Source organism: Prinia subflava, chromosome 18 (genome assembly GCF_021018805.1).
Source record: "Prinia subflava isolate CZ2003 ecotype Zambia chromosome 18, Cam_Psub_1.2, whole genome shotgun sequence".
NCBI classification, from domain to species: domain Eukaryota; kingdom Metazoa; phylum Chordata; class Aves; order Passeriformes; family Cisticolidae; genus Prinia; species Prinia subflava.
This window is the reverse complement of record NC_086264.1, coordinates 4,491,140-4,509,758: the sequence shown is the minus strand read 5'-3', so window position 1 is coordinate 4,509,758 and position 18,619 is coordinate 4,491,140. Positions and strand designations below refer to the sequence as shown.

The 18,619-nt window shown below is 40.2% G+C and overlaps 1 protein-coding gene across 1 annotated transcript in view; it reads left to right on the top strand.

Annotated features, from left to right (window-relative positions):
- Nucleotides 1-18,405, top strand: part of TNIP3 (TNFAIP3 interacting protein 3) — a 34,480-nt gene extending 16,075 nt beyond the window's left edge. Inside the window, exons 6-13 of the mRNA XM_063415461.1 lie at nucleotides 187-252; nucleotides 1,160-1,291; nucleotides 3,415-3,543; nucleotides 5,769-5,885; nucleotides 8,186-8,311; nucleotides 9,754-9,915; nucleotides 12,426-12,486; nucleotides 17,596-18,405. Coding sequence (XP_063271531.1) covers nucleotides 187-252; nucleotides 1,160-1,291; nucleotides 3,415-3,543; nucleotides 5,769-5,885; nucleotides 8,186-8,311; nucleotides 9,754-9,915; nucleotides 12,426-12,486; nucleotides 17,596-17,627 — 825 coding nt within the window. The 3' untranslated portion in view covers nucleotides 17,628-18,405. The remainder of the gene's footprint in view (nucleotides 1-186; nucleotides 253-1,159; nucleotides 1,292-3,414; nucleotides 3,544-5,768; nucleotides 5,886-8,185; nucleotides 8,312-9,753; nucleotides 9,916-12,425; nucleotides 12,487-17,595) is intronic.
- The last annotated feature ends 214 nt before the right edge of the window (nucleotides 18,406-18,619 follow it).

The following is an 18,619-nucleotide window of genomic DNA, read 5'->3' as shown; positions in this document are numbered from 1 at the left end:
AGCACTGGCAGATGGGCTGCAAGGCTTGCCAAACCTTAAAGTTGCTTCTTCTGAAATAAATGATCTGTCCAGATGATGAGGAGGCTGGGAACACTCACTGACAGTGGATTAAAATGCCAGTCTGTTTTTGATTTACTGAAAATGTTTAAGTAAGAGTAATTTACTGTGCCTTCCTGGTAATTACAGCTTCTGGAGGTGAACAAGCAATGGGATCATCAATTTAGAAGTATGAAACAGCTTTATGAAAAGCAGGTAAGGATGCTGACAACTTCTGTTGCAATACGTGTGCCACCTGCTGACAGTTAAGCCTGTGTTTAAATGTCAGCCAGCCATAGCCATGGTAAATATCTTACTTTGTCTTGAGCTCATAAATTGAAAAAGCTTCATCATATAAAAGTGAAGCCAACGTGTTCAATCTTCAGTAGGACAAACTAACCAGAGAAACAGGGTGTGCCTAAAATAATAGGAACCAGTGTGGACAGTGTAGACAGCAGAGATCTTCATGCCTTCCACACTGTAGTAAAAATTGCACATAACTGAGAGCACAGTTAACTGAAAATCAGCCTGGTATGCCCAGCCCCTGATACACATCATCACACATATGCTGGTTCTTGTCCAATCTCTTGTGAAGCCTGGGATCTCTCTGGTAAATCCTCCATGAAAGTTGCCCTCTTTGAACAGAGACTTTCAAAATGAATTCTAAATAAATATCTTGATTTCTGTTTGGTTTTTTGTTTTGTTTTGTTTTTTTCCACTCAAGATCCAATTGACATAGCTTTTATTCCTTGCTTATGGCTGTGTGGCATCATTGCTGCAGACATTATCATAGCTGCCTAATGGAGTTCAGAGCTTACAATTTTGTCTGGCATTCCAGAATCCAAGTTGGTTCACTGACTGACACATCTCATCTACTGCTTCCTGCTATGAAAAGGAAGTTTATAGAATGACTTAATGTGCTTATCAGGAAATTTTTCTCTCTAATATTTTCCTGAAAGCTGCACTGAGATCTGAATCATTCATTTTCTTCTTCTGCCAAAGAGAAGATGGCTCTTCCTCATTTAATCTGGAACTGTTTTATGCCTCTGGCTCAACACCCTGAAGGTGCTGTGCCTTTCAGAATCCCCGGTGAGCCCAGCATGGTCTGTCACTTGCTTTTCAGCTGACAGAGATGAAGGCAAAGCTGGTCGTGTCAGAGAGGAGAGTGAGTGAGCTGGAGCAGGAGAGGCAGAGGCAGCATCCAGAGGAGGAGAGACAGCGAGCGCTGGACAGAGAGAGGCTGCTGCAGGAAAAGGTAGGAGGGTGCTGTGTGGCATGCATTTTGTGCTCTGCGGTGAGCTCTCTCCTGCCTTTCATCTTTCTCCCCTTGTGTGAGGCAGAGCATGGGTTGTGCACAGCCCAGAGGTGAGATCATGGCTCTTCAATATCCTACGAAAGGCAGTAACTGCTGAGCTGCCTCAGCACAGAACTGTGTATAGAGAAAGTCATTTCAATATGACTGGCAGATAGCATAGCATTTGTGTTGGGGGGCGAGTAAAGAGCAAGTTGATATCTACACTGCACAGTTTTCCCTCCTCACAGTTCTGTTCAGGGTGAATTTATTTGTGAAGGAAAATGCTGCCATTATTTCAAATGGAAGAGGAACATCAGTAGAACTGTTACACAAAGTGCTTGGCAAGAAATACTTGAGGAGTGAATGGAGCTCCAGTCGCTCAGGTTTTGGTATTGACAGCACAGGCTCTCATACATGTGCTAGCTATCTCAGCTCCCTGCCAATATTAGTGACACTGTCAGTGCAGTTGTCAGGGCTGGAAGTGTCTGGGCTGATCTGCTGCTCTGAAATGGTGTTCACCTCACCTTCAGAGTGGTTGGGATGCTCTCTCAGGATTTCTTGCGCACTGGTGCTTGTGGTGGGCTTTGGCATCTAAATTTAGACCCCTGAGCTGGATTCCCACCTCAGTAAAATCACCAGCCTGAATGATGGGTACCTCCACAAAACTTTGTGCTCCATTTTAGAAACCCCACAGAGTAGTGCTTCCTGTTCTCATTCTGCTTCATGGTATCATGTACTTCATGACCTCTAGTGATAGCTTCTGGATGGTGATGATGGCTGTAGTTGGCCTTCTCTATTCACGTGGTAACCTGAAACAAGTGGCAATTGTATCACTTCCAGGCTTTGATAATATGAGTTAGCTGCTGTAGGAAAAGAAATGTAACCCTGTTAGCTTACATCTGCATAAGCAGAACATTCATCTTACTTGCTTATCAGTTAGGCCTAGCTAAGCACATACTTGATTGCAAATACATAGCACAATTTACATGTTTTAAGACAAACTATGTTATGTACTTGCTGAATCACTGCCTGTATTGCTCTAGTGTTGATTCAATGTGAGACAGTCCATATTTCTGCTCATGTTACTGCCTGCCTTTTAATGTATGATACCTGGGAAAATAGCTACCATTTTATAAAAACAAGGATGAGTAGTACAGTCTCTCAGATTTTTTTACTACATACATGACTGATGAACTGAATGACAATACAGTCCAAAACTTTTTATGGGGACAGGTTAACCAGCGTGGAACTTTGGTCTTATATCTGCAATTTCTTTCGAGTTACACACTCAGCCAGTAAGGGCTTGTCAGCTTGAGCTAGCTCAAGCTAGTATAAGCATACAATGAGTTCCTATACTTATTGCTGAGATACCCTGCTAATCTTGCCTAGTTTTTGGAGAAAATGAAATGTCCCAGCTAACTTAGAGCAGAGTTAAGCTTCCTCATGTGTGAGCAACAATTACTCAGGGGTGTTTTTCACTGGCTCAGTTAGCACACAGTGATGAACTTCTGATGAGCCCAAATGTGACTGGCTGCACAGAGATGTGCCTTTTACACAGAAAAAAAACCCATTCCTGTGTTGTGCTGTGCCTGTGATTGTTGGATCTCACTTTTTTATTCACATAAAGCAGCTGCAGAAAATATTTTAAATATTTTAAATATTTTTTTGTGTGTGTGGTTTTTTCTTCAATGTTTTATGGCATTGGGAATGGCTGGGACTCCACCAGCATTCAGCCCTGGTCTTATTGTCTGAGTACATAAGAGAGTCTGGAGTAACTGTGGATAAGATTTTGATTCGCTTGACTTGCCAGCATTCCCATGCCTTCGTGCATCTGCAGAGAGCAGGGATTTAGTCTGGTATGTTGTCTCTGTCTCATCATATGGTGAGTGGTCAAAACAATTTCTCTGACTTTATCATGTCTTGGTGTACTAATGATCTGCCTTCCTGTTGCCTCCCTTCCCAACTACATTTGGGACAACAAAAATGCAGCACATCTGTCAGACAGAAGAGTATCGTGAAAATTGTTCTTGAAAAATGTTTCCATCTGCATTTCTGCAGCATCTCTCTGTATTTTTGCATCCCAGAAAGATACAGAGGTCCTTAGTGAAGCTCTCCATGAAATGAAGGAAGAGAACAGGCTCCTGAAGCAGAAGAACGCCTCAATGACCAGAAAGAAAGAATACTATGAGAGTGAAATAAGTCGTCTCAACAAGGTAGGAACAGGAGTGAGCTACTGATTCCTCTAATTCTCAGATCTCTGTTGTCAGTGACCTACCAGATACAATCTTTTCAATCCTGGGTGAACAACCTGGTGGCAAACACATGATCACCATTTGGGAGCTGGGGAAACACACAAGACCTCACTTCAGCTCAGACCTATGCATGCTGCTGTTGGCAGGTAGTAGGGTTGCATTGCAAGGAGAAAAATTCAGAGAGCATTTGGCTTCTCCTATAAAACCTTTCTACACACCATGGCTAAGCCCTTCCTACATCCTCCTTCCTCAGAGCAAAAGGGAAATGGCACAAAAATGCTTCTGTATGCTCCTATGGTGCATAGAAAGACTATGGTTGAAAAGAAAGGTCACACAGTTTAAAAACTGTTGTTGTACATGTATTCTGTGTTTGAGAATTGTGGCTTTTCTTCACAAGACATAGTCCTGTCTTACTGTTTATATCCATACACACAAATATTCATACCTATTATATTATATGTATATATGTCTGACTGAGGAAATACTAATTAAATAGCTAAATGGGATTTTTTTTAAACTGAGGGAAAGTAATAAATGTAATTTTGTTTAATCAAAAGATCACATAAAGCAGTGGGTGTTTTCTAACAATTTTATATTTCATGGTGAACCACAAACACTTCCTGAGGAAATGCACTGCAGTAACCATTGCTGTGTAACTTTAATAAATGCTTTAATAAGCTAAAGACCATGATGTACAGAAGTCAAGTCGAAAAACATAAGGCTACCACAAGAAAAAATCTGACAGAACCCATGATCTCTAGCTCTTTTTGAAATGCATTGACAGGACTTGCTCAAAGCTCCAGCCTAACTTTAATTCAAGGCCTTGTTCTTTAAACAACTTATTTAAATGTTATATTTTACTGTCTTATGATGTGGCTGTAATAAGTTAGATGGGTATATAGACCATCCTTTTAAATAAAGAATCAATTTCATATACACTTTCTCAACAGCAGTTTACTGATTTTCTGTGCATCCCTCAAATCTCATGTCATGAATACACATAAGACAGGAAGAGACCCTCTGTGCCCTCCTACCTTTAGTCCCTTGCTTTTTCAGGTTCAGCCACTTGAACTTATTACAAATTCTCTGAAAGCAAACAACTTTTTCTTCTTTTTATGTGAATGGATAAAGCAGGGTATCACAGTATTGTTTCCAAATGCAGTTTAAAAATAATCTTCACCTTACAACTAACCTCTTGAACATTTAATTTTCTGGATTTTTCCTTTTTTTCTTTTTCCCTTCGTTATTCTGAGTTGTAGAATTCTCTCAAAGAGGGGTTCAAAAGGGTGGAAGAAGGGTTAATCTGTAATCAGGGTAATGATATTTTCACCCTGCCAGTTTAAGTTCAACCTTCTTTATGTACAGCTGTGGAACACAAGCTTTGCTACTATTATATCAGTTTCACTTCTGCAAAATTCGTAGGAACAGGAGGTCATCAGATAAAAAGTCTTCCTTTTCTGTGCCTTCCATAGAAAGTTCTTAGTGTTCATTGGGCCTTGGATAATTAATACCAGTCCTTGGATTACTTTGGATACTGATTCTCCTGCTTGGCCACTTCTTCCTCGTTTGCCTCTTCCTCCTCCAAATATCCTCCATCCTTCCCACAGGGAGTATGGGCAGCAATGGAGAGCTGAGGCTCATCGGCATGAATTCAACTTCTAAAAGGGGTGAAGTTAGGGATTCATATCTTATTTGAACGAATTTGAGAAGTACCGAATGGTATTTGTGCAAAAGTAGAGAAAAAAATAGGTAATTATAATGTGTGGTTATAGACAGAGAGATGTAGGAGTGATTTAAAGATTATTCCAGTCCAAGGAAGAGCTGTGTAGTGCTGTTACAAATCCTCAAAGTCTGCAAAGGGCTATGGCAGAATTTCAATGTAAAACAGAGTGAAGAGTGGTACCGGTGTTGTGTGTATCCGTAACTCCCTCTAGTGACAAGCTAGCGAGACGACACAACTTCCTCTCAAACGGGAGGGTTTACTTTGTTCCACGTGGAGGAATCTCTAGCGCAAAAAACCCTGTTTCAGTTAGACTTTACTGTAGTAAAGTGGCTTTATTATCCAGTGTATATAATGAAGCAACTACAAATGAAGGGGAAACCTCTTTCTAATAAATTTAAAGGATTTTTTTTTCTTTTTCGTGTTGTGAATCTCTATTTAGTAATTTTGCTGTTTGATGTTGTAGGCCCTTCTGGATGTGTTGAAAAAGCAGCACCTGCCTGTTGTAGTGACTCCTCCAGGGAAGGGTGACAGGAACAGTATTGACGAGATGAGAACCCAACTTGAAGTTCTTAAACAGCAGGTAAGAACAGCTCAAGTGAGCCTGGATATATTTCACACAGCATAATTTTGCCTTCTCTGCCAGGGATTGTGGCTGGAAGACTTGCTGTGTAAACCTTTTGAAAGGAAGAGCCAGTTTAGCCACAGCCCTTTGGAATGATGTTTCCCCAGATGCTGTCATCACAGCAGTGTCCACAAAGTGAAACTGAGTCCTGACAAAGGACTGGAACAAGGACTTGTGAGGACTCAAAACAGCAAAATGCCTCTCCTGACTCCTGGGGGTGTCCTGCCAGCTCTCTGCTAGGGACTGAATGTCATCCAGAGGGAATGCTAAATTTCATGAGTTACTGATTTCATGAGTTCATGACTTTGTCTTTTGCTCCTTTTATCTTAGAAATTGCCAGTGTAGTGAAATATTCAAGGATCTCAGTCTTGGAAAGCACTGGCATTGCAGTTTTCTGAGTGTGAGGCAAACCATTTGCATCCATAACCTCCATCCCAAGCATAATAGACATGTATTTATTTATTTTTTCATCTTTGTTCTGAGCAACTCAAGTGCCTTGTGCACTGTCTTTCTTTATTTATGAAAAATCACTTTAAAAACAATATAGTTTTCAGATAATTTTAACACTTCAGGTCTGTTGTCCTGGATAGTGTCAGGGTTAACGTTATTGACACACAAATGGATGTGATCAGAATGGGAATTTTATTCAATGGAAGTAAAATACTTGTTTCTGTCACGTTTGACAGCAGAGCCCCATTTTTCTTTCTAATGTAATGCTTGCCACATGCTGGAGAACAAAATCCTGCACTTGATTGTACTGTAATGAGTTATTTCGCTCTACACAATAAAATAGAGTAAACCCTTTTTTTCCAAAATTCTCATGGGGTATCCATTTTATGAATGTATAAATCAGTACAATGAGTCCAGACTTCCTTCTACACAAAATGGAGCAGAAGGCTGTAACTGGATGGAGGAGGGGCTCTTGGGACAAGGAGTGACGTGACAGACAGCTTGGCTGTCATCAGCCCATCCCTGGTCACGGCAGCGGATTTGAAGGCATTCATTCCTTGGGAGGTGTCCCCTCTTTCTCAGGGCAGGAGAATAAATGGAAAAACTGTGCCAAATAAGTTCCCTTGCAGCTCCAGTAAGGAGCTGTACAGCTAGGGAGTGGGAAGGAGGTGGGACAGCAGAGAGGGAATTGGGAGAGAAGATGTAATAAATTAGATGGGCAAGGGATGCAGGGATTTCTACAAGTGACAGCTTTGTCTCTGCTTCAGAGGGTCAGGAAAAGAATTTATAGAGCCCTGTGTTGACCTTTTTCTTCCCCTGATATATTAACATTTTTCTAGTCCTTCTGCAAAGTCATAGCAGTGCTTCCAGCAAAAAGAAAACTAGATCTGTCCGATGGGCAGGGCATGAGCCACAGCAAGAAAGTTTTTTGGGAAGAGACTGTCAGCAGGCTTTAGTGAGCAACAAAGAGGACACGAAAGGGCTTCTGAAAGTTCTAGTTCGGTTCCCACCCAAACATGCCTTTGCTGTTATTTGTCAGTGAAGTGCCACCAACCTCCATCTTCTCACCTGCCCATTAGCTGAAAAATTAAGGCAGTCATCTTAACACCAAATAATTTATGGATTTGTGTTTTGTTTCTGAATCTGTGTGCTCACTGCCTGTGCCTGGGTGGTCAGATATTTTTTAATGGGATGAAGCTCTGTGATTCCTGACCACATAAAAAATAACTAAGCCACTGCATCCTTCAGCATTTGCAAGGCAGCTTATTTTCTGGGAACAAGGTCAAACATCTGTATTTCAACTGGGAATTGTGTAAATTACATTCAATTTGGAATTGTGTACATTACACTCCCCTCTATCTCTACACTGGGGTGGAGAAGTTCTTCTCTAACTCCTTGCGCCTGAGATACAGGAGGGAGTTGACAGTGCCCATAACTGAAGAGAAAACTGGAAAAATGTTGGTAATTGTTTGCCCTACTACGGCTAATCTCTTAAAAAGATTGATATTAATATTTGCTAACTTGTTTATAATACTTGAAGCTCATGTTTGCCAGTCAGCTTTTTGAATTGCAAGGTTGTACAAAAACTGGCACTGGGGACCATTTCAATTGATATGTGCACTCGAGAATGGCCATTTCTTGTCACTTTGTATTGGTCACAAGAAAAGACCAGGGAAACTTTTGTTTGAAGGATTGTACTGAGCAAGATTCCCCTTGGAATTCACCCTTCTTCTTGGGCAGTGTTTTGAAAGCAACCAAACCACAAAGTGGCTCTGCTGACGTTCACACACCATTCATGATGATTGCAGGTCCAAATATATGAGGACGACTTCAGAAAGGAGCGATCTGACCGAGAGAGGCTTAATGAGGAGAAAGAAGCATTGCAGAAAGTTAATGAGAGATTACAATCTCAACTGAGTAAACTCAGCTCTCAGGTATGAGTCAAAAGAAAGTTCCCATTGCCAGCACATGTGTATTTTATTTTTTTTTTTCCTCACTTTCCACACAACTCAAGGCTTTCTGGCTTGCATTAATTGACATTGGATTTTATATGAGGTCACCACCTGGGATGAAATCATTCTGAAGCAATGCAGTAAGAAGATGAGAAATGATTAGAGAAGACTTGCAAAATAAGTAAATGAAGGGAGTATTTATTGCAAAAACTTTTTAAACACATCTGAAAATGGAGGAGGAGGAGGGTGGATACAACAACAACAACAACAACAAATCCAGAGGACTTTGTTTCACTGGCACTTGATACAAGAGTTGTAAGATCAAACCAACTTTTGAAATAAAGAGCTTCTGTAGTTAATCCTGCCCTCTGCAACTGAATTACAGAGTGATGTTAATATCACTGAGGAAAAAAATGGTCTCCATACAAATTAGCTGAGCATCCCCTGCAATAATTTTTTATTGCAACATCCTTTTTATCTCTTCAAAGCAGTGTCAGTAGGAAGCCATAGTAAAACCATGGCATGCAAAACTCTGAGCTTTCTCAATCCCCATTTAAGAATGATGAAAGTCTGAGGTTTCCTGTCTTGACAAAATTGTGCAATACTTTAAAAGAACAGCCAATTACCGAAATGGTCAGTGGTGATTTATTGTTCTCCCCAAAACTGTTGTGACACAGAAACTTCAGGATTGTCTTATTCTCAACCAAGCCATACATCAGAGGTGGTGGTGTCTTGCTGAAGAGGCCAGGTGCTGCCCTGTGCCCCTCACTCCAGCAGGTTTCAGAGACATTGTGCTTGACTGTCCCTGCAGTGCACCGAAAGTTCACACTGGAGATCTTCCTACCTTGGGATTTGATTAAACAGGGCTTGTGGAGGATTTTAAAGATGAGAGCAAGCATATAAAACATTTATTAGTTTGATTTTCTTTAGTCAAATTATTTAGTTGTGACTCACAGAGTCACAGAATATTAATCATCTTTTACCCCTCCTTGCGCTGTCCTTAGGCAAATATCTGTTGTTTCTACTAGAATGCACAGGACCAAAGAAAAGGCAGACCCAAATCTGAGGCCAACAATTTTGGTCCCATACCAAAATTATTTACTTACCTTGTTATGCAAGTGACTATCCATGTAGTTCTGCTTCAAACTATTGAAAGCTACTGTATGTAATGGAAATACAGAGTTGTTTTGGAATATAAAAGGTGCACAGAAATGTGTTTGTCATATTTTGAAACCAATATTTTCCTCACATAAAAGGCATCAAGACTCTGATGTGGCACAAGTCAGCTGTCTTAAATAATTTTTGTAATGATGAGTAGTCTGAAGGGTCTAAACAAGCAGAATTGCAACCCACTTGTACCTGAACATTCTGTTGGTTGTATTCCACTGCTAATGCATTTCTTCTTGTTCTTATTTTCTTGACAGACAAAAGACCTTCCAGTACAGCCTGAGAGACCCAGTTACCCAGCTCCACTCTTCCTCTCTCCATGTGTCAATTATGGGGGCTGTGGGATGGTTCTTCACTATCCAGACCCTCGAGTGCACACAGTGCCTCGCAGGGCACAGAAGCAGCAGCAGCAGTGCTTGGTAAGGCTCCCACCATCCCCTGTGTGACAAGGATGTTGATTTTCTCAGAACATGGTGACCACAGGTCATCACCCTGCCATCCTGAGCAGCAACTGAATCTGTGCTTTCGTAGTGTGTTGTTAGTCCAGATCAAGATTGAATTTACTTTTGCAAATACTCTTTATCTGTAACAGCACCAAGAAGAGAAATAAGATTTTTAAACTTTTGTTTGTAAATTTAAAAAATAAGATTGTTTGATTGAAGTCTTACTGGTTTCTTAGATTAATTTATTTCCATGACACACATTCAAAGCCCTTTCTAGCTGTGTAAGTAGGGATCTGCTCTGAGCCTTCAACATAAGATAATAAAAATCAATTCAGCAGAAGTGGAAGTTCTATGTGAGTGTGGCTAACACAATGGGAAATGTGCCTTTTTTCATGGAACACAACAGAGTCTTCCTCAGCATGAAGAAGAATAGCTTTGTACTGAAGCAGGTTCTGTGAGTGCAAGTTATTTATTCCAAGGAAAATAGTACTTCAAAGAACATGTTTTTGAAGTGCTTTGGATTATCTAAGTGGGCTGGCTTGTTCCAATCTAGTGTGAATGCATTTAAACATGTTGACAGTCATTTTAAATACACAGTATCCATTTCTGTCTATAAAGCTGTCACATATGGGAAAATGCTCATTATTTGAGAAATTATAGCTGAATTTTTGCATAATGCATGTTAGGCTTTCAGGCTGTAGAAATCCAATGGAAAAGCTGTGGTCAGACAAGTAATTTCTGTGCTTCAGGAGTGTGCTTATCTGCCTATTTATGAAAGCTGGAAATATTGCAGAATGTTTTTCCCTGCAATTTGGACATTGGCCCAGATTATTTTGGCTCTTCTCCCTGAACTTTCATCGTCTGGGTTTCTAATTCTGAGAGGGATCACTGGGTTTACAACTTTGTCATTCCTGCTGGAGCGCTGGTGTCAGTCTGACTGGTTGCTTTGTAATTCCCAGTTTCATTCGGACCCTTTTTTTTCAATTCTTTGCTTGTGTGAGTTGCTGCTCTGAGCTTTGGGTACCTCCCTGAGCAATTTGCTAGCAATGGAGAAAGGTGTTAGAATTTAATGGGTGTCCTGATATGTAATCCTGCATGTTTAGGCTGTGCTTTTGCTTTTTCTTTCTTGTTCTGTTCTTGTGCTTTTTTTTCCTTTTTATACTCTAGTAGAAGCATTTTGGTTAGTCTGATGTGAAATACACATCTTGTCACTGAAATTGATTCAGGTTTGTGGGGTCTAAATACATTAAAAAAAAAGAATTAGCCAGAGAACATAAAATTCACCAGAAACTCAAAAAACCAATGCAAATTAGTGTAATTTGAGCCATTGGTGGAGAACTACCTGTGCTTAATGCTTTGTATCAAAGTCCATTTTGTTTGCCCACCATCACAAAATTAGTTAATAATTCCTGTGACTGGTACAATTTAAGTTAAAATACAATAGGCTCCTTTTTTTTTTCCTGACAGTATATGAGAGTGATTACTGCCGTAAAAGCATGAATGACAGCAAAATATAAAAGTTAAATCTGTCTTCTTTATCTACAGCTTCATCCTGCCATCTTAATTCAGGCAAAACTTCTGTAGAAGTCTACGAAATTTGTTCCCTGCAAATTGGATTCTGCAAGATTCCTTTTGGGACTACTCAATGATTTTGTCAGAGTAATTTCTGCAGAACAAGAATCATTTTTCCAGTGTAACTAATTTGAAGCAGCAATTACCTAGAATTTGACAAGCTTGCATGGACTATTTATTCCAGACAGACAGCCTAACACAGCTTCAGCTGAAATGGCTGGTCCCAAAGTTGTTTTCTCTAGTGGTAATTTGCTACTCATTTACCACGGTGGGTGGTATAAACTATAATGCACTATTTCTTCCAAGATTTCCCTAGATGAAACTATGCGTGGACAACCTTCCCAGTACTTCCTCTTAAAAGAAAGATGGGAATTTTCCTTATCCCACAGTATTTTCAGGAAGTTATTTGATAATAATGTTATAGTAACAGCAGTGCTAACCTGTGAGGGAAGGGAGGAAGGGAGGCAACTTCATTCCGTGGTTAATTCCTGTCACACTGGAGCATTTTACAGCTGTTACAGATGCAATCAAACTGGAGGAGTTTCACCTGTTAAGTGGACCAGGTTTCTCTGGGGTTCTTTGGTAGAGGGCGATGCCTGCTGGTGTCTTCTGCTGCACTTTATTCCTTAGCTCTTTTAAAATCTGTTTTGGTTCTCTTAATGTTTCATTGTGATTGTGGGATCTATAAAGGTTTACACCAATTTTTTTCTCATGCCATAGGAAAGAAAGGAAGCAAGCTAGAAGACTGGGATCAGTGGAATCAAACCTAAATATAAGATTTTTTTGTAAACTGCTTTTGTATGGCTCATGAGAAGCTTCACAGCACAATTATGTTTTTATCATGTCACTGTGCTTTTGTTTGAAGTGCCTGTGAAGTCCATATTGCTGCAGTAATGTTTTATTGTTCTGTGCAGCGAGACTATCAGTGGTATGTTCCTGACCAGCTTCCTCCAGATGTGCAGCACAAGGCAAATGGTAAGACAACAGCTGTACAGAGCATGCATTAAATGTGCTTTTTTTTCAAATGGAGGCCTTTGAGGGATGTAGAGTAAACTTTCCTGTCTATCTGTTGAGTGCTTATGTGACAGCTTTGCCTTGGAGAATCAAGGCTGGTATGTGTGCAACACAGGTGAGGTTTTTGATGTAATACCATCTATCTTATAGCTTTGTTGAAATTCATAAAATGTCTCTATTACACATTATAGGATCACACATTTACCTCATTAAACACCTAGTAATAGTCCTAAAGAAAAGATACCCTCAGAATTCTCCTTAGAGCTTCTGTTGCTCCAGCGAAGACCAAATTTAATGATGTGCCAAAACTGGTGGCCAGCATGGGGCAGGTTTAGGAGGCCTTGCTAACAAAGTGCAGGATTTAGGATGTTGTTTCATCTTAAAGGCAAAATGCCTATTGCTGTTGCTGATCCGTTCCAGTAGTTCAGGGTGCCAGGTCTTAAAATAGAGCTATGCAAGTGAACAGAGTTAAATACTTGCCAAACGGTCAGTACAAACTATTTTTTGGAAACAGGGAGGAGTAATTAATATAAGTATCTGGATTTCAAATCATTCCTGAGTGTTTTGAAGTACTTGTTTCAGACCACTCAAAAGATCGACACCACAAGGAATCTCTTCTGGGTGGGAATCTGCCATCCAATGGTGCCTCCCATGTGGGGTGGCAGGGACTGCTGAGTCCAGAAACTGTTTTGTTACACGTGGAAGAAGAAGATGGCTACAGAGGGAACTGTTCCATTATTTGCTGTCATCCACGCTTGCCCAGAAGAGAGGGTAGGGTGGGAATGTAGCTCACCAAAATGGCTGATGGGCATCCCATAATTGCACGGCATCTCTTGTGAGGGTTCTGATGTGGTCACAGGGAAAGTAGTGCTGTGCCTGCACAACAGAACAGGAGATTCATTTTGCCATTCCTCCCACTCAAACTCCAAATGATTAACTGCACCAGAGGATACAGGAAGGGTGTTTATAACAGGGAATGAAACCAAGTCCAGTCACCAACTGCAGCTGTGGTCCAGGGCAGTGCACTTGGGGGATCTGAAGAAAGAAAATTCTTCTACCCTGCTTGACTAGGTGATTAGACTTCTCACTCCCTGAAAAAAGCTTCTTGAAAATCTGTGCTCTGTCTTTCTATTACTGTTCCTTGACCAGAATATCCAAACACCTCCTTCTCAACGGGACAGGGATTAGGAAATTTGGACACTTTTCCCTTCCCTTTTTGCTCCAGTCCCTTTGAAGATGATTTCCTAATAGTCCCATCATAGTGCTGTGTAAGATGTCTGCTTTAACATCTTCTGGGCTCTTATTCTTTTTACCCTGGCTGCTAAAACAGATGATTTTGATCATTTATCCATTGATCACACAGAAGTCAAACTCCACTCTCAAAATACTGAGTCATTAGCCTGGCTTTATGTATTATATATAATTATCTATATTAAAAATCTGCCTGTAAGTATTTTGAGAAGTGTTTCCAAGATAGAAGCTCCAAGAATATGTGATGAGCAGAAGTTCTTGATGTTCCCATTTCTTTGCTCTATTTTGTACAAGTGCTAATTACACTGGTGGGTCTAAATGAGCCAGTATGTGCAGCAGCATTCCTGATTCTCAGTCCTCATTCTTTATTTTCTCAGTAGATTAGAAACAGACCAATCAATCTTCCCTCTGCTGACCTAGGTTTTCATTATAGGAAACAAATCAGCAGTGCAGCAACTTTTAGGCATGAAACAGTTTCCTCTAGGAATGCTGTTGCAGTAGATAATTATTTCTAGGGAAAACCTTTAAATTTCCCTTAACAAATTTTCCTTTGACACTGGGCATTTTTCCTTAAGTAATAAGTATGAAACACAGGTCACAGATTGTAACTTCAGAGATGAACACAAGTGAAATGAATTGAGAAACTGATATTTTTGGTAATATTCCGTTTGAAAAGCCTGATTTAGAGATAACTGAAATGTGTGAAAGTCTTATAATGTGATTGGGACCTTAAAGGTGTATGTCACTAAGCAGGAATTCCTAATTTTTTTGTGTAGTTTTGTATAGTTTTGCACCTTCATTGTGTTTTCCTCCCTGTCTTGTGAGGGAGGAAGGTGTTTGCACTGGTTACTTTGGGATTTGACTCGGGTCCTTCTGTAACCAGCTGTAATCTCATGTTTTCTGCTTTTCCTGTAACCATGTACTTTTCTTCTGACTGGCACCACTTGCCTTAGCTGCTCCATGGTAAGAGGAGGCTGTCTCAAAGGACTGCTGCCTTTGTTAAGCCCAGTTTGTCATTCTATTTTGTTTAAGAAACATTTTTTTGCTGGCATCTAGAAATATAGAATTTTCTCTGAAGATTTTTTTAATTAAAACAAAACAAACAAACAAACAAACACACCAAAAAAACCAAACAAACAACAACAACAACCAAAAAACCCCTTTGCTACAGAAATTTGATTAACATTATTTGATGCTATTTTCTAAAATTTGCTCTCCAGACTGTTATTTTACTCAGAGATGTATTTAAGTAATTGGTAGAGGATCACTTATACAATCTTGCATCCAGCTCTCGTGGTTGTGTGATGGTTTGGATCTGGCACTTTTGGATTTGAGCCCTTTCTAATAAATTGGGAATAAATTCATCAGAAAACAGGAAAGGATGGGTGGGCACAATGAGAGGAAATAAAAACCCCAACCCTCAAAAAACTGCTTAGAACCTCAGATAAGTAATAGCAGAGTTCAGCTTGTCTTCCAAAAAAGCAAAGGTGTTTCCTTTAAAGTCTCAATAAAGAAGGAGAAGTTAAGTGGAAATTTAGGTGATACAAGACAGAGATTAAGGGAGATGATGAGGTATTTCCTTACTGCACTGGCAATATATTTCCAAGGGAATAACCCTTCTTTCCCACCTCTGGACTAGTTCCTCCCCAGGTACCTTGCTGTGCAGGAAGTCTTAGTCCTAAATTGTGCCTAAATTCTCTCAGCCTTGCCTTTTTGGACCAGCAGTGTTGCCTTAGGAGGAACTTTAGCTTCTAAGTCTCTCTGTGATCTGTCACACTCCTGAGGTCAGTTTCTGACCTTTTTGTTCCTGATTATGTGGTTCTATTTGGTTTTTGTGATTGATTTGGGGTTTTAGGTGGTTGAGTCTTTTGGGGATTTGTTTGTTTGTTTGTGAGGGGTTTTGGGTTTTGGGCGGTTGCGGGGTTTGTTTGTTTATTTGTTTAATTTATAAGGAGCAAGGCAGAAAGATTTCCAGCAAATGTACTTAATGTCACTTTATTTGGCAAGCAGTGTTGACTTCTTTCCTTATCCAACTGTGCAAAATTGAAAAGACAGTTGTAAAAAAGAACTTGATCTTGGAGATTTTCCCTGGACTCAGATTTTTTAATGCAAAATTCTCTGGAAAAAAGGTTTATTGCTCAAAAGCCTACTTGGAGCAAGAACCCTTTTGCATGCTGCAACTTCTGGCACTTCTTGTCTTTTTCACTTCCACATTTAATCCCACTGCAGCTCTTTCCTTGGCAGAAAAACTCCCAGCAGGTGCATTTAAGGCCCCCAGTTATCCCTTCAGAACATCAGATACAACAAATAGGTTTCTCCAGCTTGAACTGAATTTTTATGTTGTATACAGTGATGCCAGGGATGGGGAGAAGCCCAAATGGAGCCTATTGATTCCCTCTCCAGGAGTAGCTCTGGATGCTTGTGGGAGCAGCTGGTTACCTCCTCATCTTGGCATGCTCAGGCAAAGCAGAGCTCAACCTGCAAAGCCCTAAGGGTGCCCAGATGAGCACATGGATGTGCCTGCTTACTTCCATTACAATCTCATCTCCTCTTCCTTTCCACACTCTACTGCTTCCCAGATTTTTGCCCTCAAGGCACCTAATTTGCTGCTGATGTTGTTATAATTACAGCTAATTGGAAGAAGAGGAGGGAGAAGTGTGGGGTTTGCCACTGAAAATAATGACATCTGTAGGGAAGGGGGGGAAATATGAAAATGTGAAAAAAATGGATTTGTGGAGGTCTTCAATAAAAACTAGACAGAAAATAAAAGTCAATTAATTGACATCTTAATTTTCCTGGCAAAAATCCCAGACCCTTAACATTTTTGGTATTAGCCTGTCCTCAGTGCATACATTACACGAGAAATTATCATGCTTCCAAGTAGTCAAGACAGATTTAATTAGCAGCTCACCATCCTCATTGGGAATGAAAATGTGTTTCTTTTCAGCATTTTTACTGATACAACTTGATTTCTGCTATTGCAAAAAGTCTATTAGCACACTTCTGATTCCTAACTCCAGAACATGTGCAGCTAAAGTGCTTTTAAAGTCAGTTTGAGCTGAAGATCACAGAATGTGTTGTAGTTCTTCAGAGTACCAGGCAGAAAATTCTCATGGGAAGAGAAACAGGCTATGAGATTTAAACAGCTGCAGGATTTGATAATTTTATTTCTAGGAGCCAGCAGATCAGGATTCATCATTCCTAACATTTCTCTTTAAGTGAAATACTGAGTGCACTTGTGCTTGTGCTACTAGAGATGTGTTAGAGCATTTCCAAAACCTTTTGAAGCTTCAGGAAGCATGTGTTGCACCAGCAATGGCATATTTCCTTTCTTCAATTTTATTTTCCTAGCTTGAGTGACTTACTATCAAACACTTTTTTGAACCACTGACACATGCTTAGCCATGGGTACTACCACCTAATTATTTCCTCTGTCAAGTTTAGCTGCTCTCTTGGGTGTACCTAATGCCAATGTACACCTCTGAGCACTGCTGAATGTCAGCTGATCCTTTTAGAAATCTGGAAAGATTTTACAGGGCGACTTTAGGCCATTAGACCCTACTCTTTGCTCTGTGTTGACCATCAGGATTAGAGGAAAGTTGAGACGGAGACTCCTGGAGCACTCTATGATATTCCCACTCTCTCTTCTTTTTCACTCCTACTGCCACTTGTATTGGTTTGATTGGAGTCTTGTGATGAAGTACAGTGTTGGCATTGGGAGATGTGTCTGTGAAAGCGTTACAAAATAGAGGAAAATTACTCCTCAGTGAGTTGTATTTCTCTGTGTCACAATAGTTCCCATTGATTTTGCTTTCGCAGATTCCTCCCTGGAGAAGGGAACACATCGCTGACAGCCTCCGGCCTGGAGAATTGTAAACCAAAGGCTGCAAGGGACTCTTGCAACTTCATTATTCTGTTTTCTTCTGGGTTTTTTTGCCCCTAGCTCCTTATCTCTTCAGTGCATGTGATTTTTGTCTGGTAAAATCCCTGCAAGGACAATAGAAAAGCAGCTCATACAGGCGGGTGATCCTCAGGATCCAGTTAAACTCTGCTGGGAAATATTACTGCCCTTTATTCTGAAGATGCTGTTTGTGCTGCCTTGTGAGAATCTCTTTAAAAGCCTGATGAGAAGAGGTTCAGTTCTTGCTGGGGATTCAGACTGTCACATCTGGTTTGAATGCAAGAGCTTACAAGCCCAATAGGGGTGCGGTTGTTGTTGTTGTTTGGGAATGATGAGGGGTTTTATTTGATTCCACAGAATGATTTCTTGATATATCATCTTGAATTCTCCTCTCTCTTGTCCTCCCCTTCTTGGTTGGTCAAAGGGAAATCTGCTTCACTGTTTAAACCCCTGTGCGTAATTGTAATCAGGGTACCACCAATGCCAGGCCAGGTAAAATGTGTCCACTTCCTCTTTTTGAGTCCAGATCAGATCTCCTTTTCTTTTGGCTCTAGAATTACATGTAAAACGTAATCACGGGGGGCTTTTTCTGTGTATATTTACCTGTATTGCAAGAATTTTAGTAGAAATATTGAATGGGTTTAACTTCTCAGTGAACATGGCTTTATATTTCCAAATTATTCTTGTAATGAATCCAACATCCTCATGTAACCTCTAACTAAGAATAAAACCTGTCTTTTTAAGTGAAATTGTATTTAGACAATTTTTTCTTCAGAAAGTTTTGGTGGATGAGTGTCCAGCAAGCATTACTTGATAATCTATGTGCAAGATTGTCTCTTCCCTTCAGGCTTTTAAAAAAGCTGCTATTGAGAAACAAGTATCCAAACTTGCTGGCACCCCAGCTGAAAGAAGAAACAGATTTTTGCAGGACCTGAGATGATG